Here is a 6,350-nt window from a genome sequence, read left to right as displayed (position 1 = left end):
CCACGCCAGGCTCCATGCTGAGTGTGGAACCTGCTTATGATTCTCTCTCTCCCTCTTCCTCTGCCCCTCCTCCCCCTTTCTCTCTCTCAAAAAAATAAAATAAAATATATGAAGAACTTACACAACTTCACATCAAAAGAACAAGCCAGTTCAAAAATGGGCAGAGGACCTGAATAGACATTCTTCCAAAGAAGACACAGAGATGGCCACCAGGCACCTGAAAAGATGCTCAATACCACGACTTACCAGGGAACTCCAAACCAAAACCACAACGAGCTATCACCTCACACCTGTCAGATTGGCTCTTATCAAAAATACAAAAAATACAAAAAATGACAAACTAAAAATAGAACTACAATGTGATCCAGCAATTTCACTTCTGGGTATTCACCTGAAGAAAACAAAACCACCGATCTGAAGAGATGTATGGCCCCCTATGTTCACTGCAGCATCATTTACAATAGCCGAGATATGGAAGCAACCTAAATGTCTATCCACAGGTGAATGGATAAAGAAGACGTACACACAATGGAATATTCCTCAGCCCGTAATAAAGACTGAAGTCCTGCCATTTGTGATAACACGGATATGGACCTGGAGAATATTATGCCAAGTCATTAAGTCAAAGGAAGACAAATATTGCATGACTTCACCGAGATATGGAACTTATAAACAAAGCAAATGAACAAAACAGAAACAGACTCATAGACACAGGAAACACACTGTTGATTGCCAGAGTGAGGAGGGGGTTGGGGTGAGCAAAATAAGTGAAGGGCATTAAGGGGTACAAACTTCCAGATATAAAATGAGCAAATCATGGGAATGTAATGTACAGCACAGAGAACACAGCTGATTCTTGAATAACGAGGGTTTGAACTGCACGGGCCCACTGACACACGGACTGTTTTGTTTCAATAAGTACACTGAAAAATTTGGGGGGCATTTGTGACAATTTGAAAAAACTTGCAGAAAATTTTAAAGAAAAGGTATGTCAGAGGGGAGGTCTGTGGGGGGATGAGTGAAAAAGATAAAGGGGACTAAGAGGACACTTATCTTGGAGGGGGGAGCCAAGACGGCAGAACAGCACGGAAGTTTTTTGCGTGTCTCGCCTCCATGAAACACGGCCAGACCAACACTAAACCATCCTACACACCTAGAAAACTGATCGGAGGATTAACACACAACAATCTGCACAACTGAACCACAGAATTCAGCAGGGACGCAGCACGGAGAGCTGAACTTGGGGAGCGAGAAGCCGCGGGAAGGGAGGTGCTTTTGCGGGCGGAGAGAGGACGGAGACTGGGGAGGGGGGAGAATACGGGAAAAGCACCCCTCCCCAAAAGCAGCTGGAGAGAATGTGGAGAATTGGAAACAGCCGCAGGGACTGAGCTAAAAAGGGAGAAAGGAGAAAGGAGAGGGTTTAAATCCCATGGAGACTTAAGGGGAGCGCAAAGGCTGCAACTCGGCAGCTCCCTACCTGGCGGTGCTCTGGTGGGAAGGGCCACACGGAGAAAAGCGGTGCCACTGCCGGAAGGGCATTTGGTAGAGACTGTTGAGGCCACCCGGTCCCGGCAGACCCCGCAAAACGGCCACATTCGCTGGTGCCGGAACAGGGTCGTTGAGGGGGAAGCCTGGTGCCAGGTGTGCGTTGTGATTTTCCATCATCCCCGAGATGCCACTGATACACTGCCTGGCGGACTTTTTCTGGGGCGGGCTGGCACCTGCCGCAGTCTCGGGGGTCCACGGGCGTTCCCGGGTGCAGCCGACATTCGGCCGTCGCTCGCTGAGACCCTCCCGCAGAGGGGCGGAGCGGGTCAAGGCGCAGTCCTTCTGAAGTAAGGGGCGGGGAAAACAGCCGCATCTGAGACAGGAATCGGGAGAGAGGTGCCGCCTGGGGCTCGGTCACGGACAGTGAAGAAGCGGGAAGTGGACGGAAGCTGAAGACAGAGGACGGGTGCGCGACTGCTGATCGGAGAGAAAAGTTCCCAGGCCACAGACTGGGGAGCCGGAGGACGCCATTGTCACCGCTCCCGCGCATGCGCATAGGCACCTACGAGCGCGGCAGCAATCCGCCCCAGTAGGCTAGCAGCGCCATCTAGTGGAGGACGGAGCCGTTACACTAAGCTCAGCCCAATGGGGCCAAACTCACTCTGCAAGAACAGAAGTCTCACCGCCTGCTTAGTATATGGACTGTAAAGTGCTTTATAGCCTGACTTCTAGGGGAAAACGAAGTAATTTCAGTCCTATTTCAATCTGATAGCAGGTCTATCTATTCAATTTTCTTTCTTTTTTTTCCTTTTTCTCTTTTATTCTTTTTTTCTTTCTTTTACTTTTTTTTTCTTTTTTCTCTTTTTCTCTTCTACTTTTCTTTTTCTTGAATACAGAAAGAGAAAAACTTCATTTTTATTTTCAATTTTTATTAAAAATATTTCTTTAAAAAATATTTAATTTTTTTACTATATTTTTTACTTTTGTGTAAATTTTCTCAAATTCCATCTTACTTCCATCACTTTATTTTAGTCTACTTCAGTGTATTCACCTTTTCAAATTTTCAAACGATTTCCTTTTTTTCTTTTTTCTCTTTGTCGTTTCTTTTCTTTTTCTTGAATGCAGAAAGAGAAAAACTTCGTTTTTACTTTCAATTTTATTAAAAATATTTTTATTTAAATTTTTTACTGTATTTTTTGCTTTTATGTAAATTTTTTCAAATTTCTATTTAACTTCCATCATTTTATTTTAGTCTACTACAGTGTATTCACTTTTGCAAATTTTCAAACAATTTCCTTTTTTTCTTTTTTCTCTTTTTTGTTTCTTTTTCTTGAAAACAGAAAGAGAAAAAAATTCATGTTTATTTTTAATTTTTATTAAAAATATTTTTCTTTAATTTTTTTCTACTATATTCTTTACTTTTGTGTAATTTTTTTTAAATTCCATTTTACTCCCATCATCTCATTTTAGTCTACTTCAGTGTATTCATTTTTTCAAATTCTCAAACGATTTCCTTCACCCCCCTTTTCTTTTCTCTAATCTGTCAAGCCACGTTCAACACCCAGACCAAAACACACCTAGGATCTAGCATCATTTATTAGATGTGTGTGTGTGTGTTTAATTTTTTAATTTTAATATTTCTTTAATTTTAATTTTTCTACCTCATTAATTCCTATTATCCCTTCAAAATGACAAAACGAAGGAATTCACCCCAAAAGAAAGAGCATGAAGAAATGACAGCCAGGGATTTAACCAACACAGATACAAGCAAGATGTCTGAACCAGAATTTACAATCGCGATAATAAGAATACTAGCTGGAGTCAAAAATAGATTAGAATCCCTTTCTCCAGAGATGAAAGAAGTAAAAAATAGCCAGAATGAAATTAAAAATGCTATAACTGAGCTGCAATCACGGATGGATGCCATGGCGGCAAGGATGGATGAGGCAGAACAGAGAATCAGCGATATAGAGGACAAACTTACAGAGAATAATGAAGCAGAAAAAAAGAGGGAGATGAAGGCAAAAGAGCACGATTTAAGAATTAGAGAAATCAGTGACGCATTAAAAAGGAACAATATGAGAATCATAGGGGTCCCAGAAGAGGAAGAGAGAAATAGGGGTTGAAGGGTTATGTGAGCAAATCATAGCAGAAAACTTTCCTAACCTGGGGAAAGACACAGACATCAAAATCCAGGAAGCAAAGAGGACCCCCATTAGATTCAACAAAAACCGACCATCAACAAGGCATATCATAGTCAAATTCACAAAAATGAAAGCAGCAAGGGAAAAAAAGTCCCTAACCTACAAGGGAAGACAGATCAGGTTTGCAGCAGACCTATCCACAGAAACTTGGCAGGCCAGAAAGGAGTGGCAGGATATATTCAATGTGCTGAATCAGAAAAATATGCAGCCAAGAATTCTTTATCCAGCAAGGCTGTCATTCAAAATAGAAGGACAGATAAAAAGTTTCCCAGACGAACAAAAATTAAAGGAATTTGTGACCACTAAACTAGTCCTGCAAGAAATTTTAAGGGGGACTCTCTGAGGGGAGAAAAGATGGTAAAAAAAAATACATAGAATTTTATAGAGAGAGAATTTTATAAATTCTATATATATATAAATATATATAGAACTTTATATATTCCAGAAACTCCAACTCTACAAGCCACATAATGGCAATAAATTCATATCTTTCAGTACTCACTCTAAACGTCAACGGACTCAGTGCTCCAATCAAAAGACATAGGGTAACAGAATGGATAAGAAAACAAGATCCATCTATATGCTGTTTACAAGAGACCCACTTTAGACCTAAAGACAACTTCAGATTGAAAATAAGGGGATGGGAGGCAGCCATCTTGCTCTTGCCACGTGCTGTTGTTGAAGGACCCTCCCCGCTTCAGATTTACCAACAGCATGAATCAAGAAAAGTTAGCCAAACTTCAGGCTCAGGTCCGGATAGGGGGCAAGGGTACAGCTCGCAGAAAGAAGAAGGTGGTACATAGAACAGCTACAGCTGATGACAAAAAACTTCAGAGTTCTCTGAAAAAACTGGCTGTGAATAATATAGCTGGTATTGAAGAGGTGAACATGATTAAAGATGATGGGACAGTTATCCATTTCAACAATCCCAAAGTCCAAGCTTCCCTTTCTGCTAACACCTTTGCAATTACTGGTCATGCAGAAGCCAAACCAATCACAGAAATGCTTCCTGGAATATTAAGTCAGCTTGGTGCTGACAGCTTAACAAGTCTTAGGAAGTTAGCGGAACAGTTCCCTCGGCAAGTGTTGGAGAGCAAAGCACCAAAACCGGAAGACATTGATGAGGAGGATGATGACGTTCCAGATCTCGTAGAACATTTTGATGAGGCATCAAAGAATGAAGCTAACTAAAAAATTTTTTCTGGTGTTTGGAAGCTGGCATGGACTAGATTTAACAAATCAGCTATGTGGTTCCAAAGTTTTACAGACATGGAGAACATCAACTGTTACTAGTTCAGTAATATAAATATTTTGTATATTAATAATGCTGTTTGTTCAGCATTTTTCGGTCATTTGATTTTGCATTTTGCACTTCCTCCCAGGATCTATTCTTTTGGTCAAAATACGAAATATTGGTGCAGTTTGAGGGTGTTTTGGTGTTTGATTCTCAGTTTTTTTATTTGTTTTTTGTTGGAGTATTTTTGGTGTGTGTATGTGTATGTATGTGTGTGAGTATGTGTGTATACAGTGGAGAGCAAATTGGAAAACAGTTCTATCTATCCTCCTTCTTTCCCCAGTAGAAATAAAACAAATCTTTACATTTGTTACTTTTTATTTTTTTCTAATAATGCAGAGAATTAATGAAAAGTGAGTATCTTGGATTTCAGATCTGAGGAGATTTTACCCTTGGAAGTTTGGTCAATTTGCTTGTTTAACATATTTGTCATACATTTCTCTGGGTTTAAAATGTCTTGAGATATTTTGCCACCAGCTCCATGTTGGCATAGTGGATAGCATATCTTTGGTGTGGTTGCCTTAGATTCACTTACCTAGTCAGACCCAGAAGATTTTCTTCTAGCTTTCTTCCTAAAGGCCTTTTTCCCTCTCCCTTTGGTCTCCCAGTGGCCTGGTCAGCCTTTGGTAATGCTCTTCCTCATCTTCCACCTAGCCTGAGAAGGATGTTCTCCATATAGAGTTAAGTGAGTGCCTAATCCCCTCTTCTTGTAAGACATTTTTCCCCCATCTTGAGGAACAACAACTCCATCTTCAACTTTTTATTTCCCCATTAATTTTATAGTTTGGTAGATGTCAAACTGGAATAGCTAGCATGTGCTTGCTAAATAATTTTATGCCAGCCTTATCCTGTATACTAGCTGTTCTTAATAGCAGGTGCAAAAATACGTGTTTCCAGCAAGGTTAAAATGAGGAAGGTTCTTTTTGAATCAGAACAAGATAGGCCATAGACTCATTCCCCAGCACAAAATGTCATTCTATGAAATGGTACTGGCCCCAGGAGGATTTCTTCAACCACTCTCCTACTATTGGTCTTGAACCTACCTCTGGATTGGATCTTACTGTTGTAGCTGCTCGCAGCATCCTCCTGCATGCTTAGAGTAATGCTTTTGGGGGGACACTGGTAAAATACAGTATTTATTTTTTCACCTCCTTTCAGAAGACTTGGAGGTAAGTTGCATTCATTAATTCAAGATTCCCTCTTGCTGTCTGATGATAAAAGCTTGCATTTTGCCATATCAGCATTTGTTATAGCCAATATTTAAGGATAAGATTTAGAAAACCTGTCATTTCCTGGCCTACCAGCAAACTAACTGTGGCTTAACCTTGTAGCGTATCAGCTTTTGTTGCAAGCTAGATATCTTT

The 6,350-nt window shown here is 40.6% G+C and overlaps 1 protein-coding gene across 1 annotated transcript; it reads left to right on the top strand.

Moving 5' to 3' along the window:
- Positions 1–4,358: 4,358 nt before the first annotated feature.
- Positions 4,359–5,014, top strand: LOC115507130 (transcription factor BTF3 homolog 4-like). The gene has a single exon (XM_032592107.1). The coding sequence runs from the start codon at positions 4,407–4,409 to the stop codon at positions 4,881–4,883; it is 477 nt and encodes a 158-aa protein (XP_032447998.1). The 5' UTR covers positions 4,359–4,406; the 3' UTR covers positions 4,884–5,014.
- Positions 5,015–6,350: the final 1,336 nt, after the last annotated feature.

Source organism: Lynx canadensis, chromosome X (genome assembly GCF_007474595.2).
Source record: "Lynx canadensis isolate LIC74 chromosome X, mLynCan4.pri.v2, whole genome shotgun sequence".
In the NCBI taxonomy this organism is placed as follows: Eukaryota; Metazoa; Chordata; class Mammalia; order Carnivora; family Felidae; genus Lynx; species Lynx canadensis.
The sequence above is the reverse complement of the archived record's forward strand: the minus strand, read 5'-3'. Positions and strand labels throughout refer to the sequence as shown.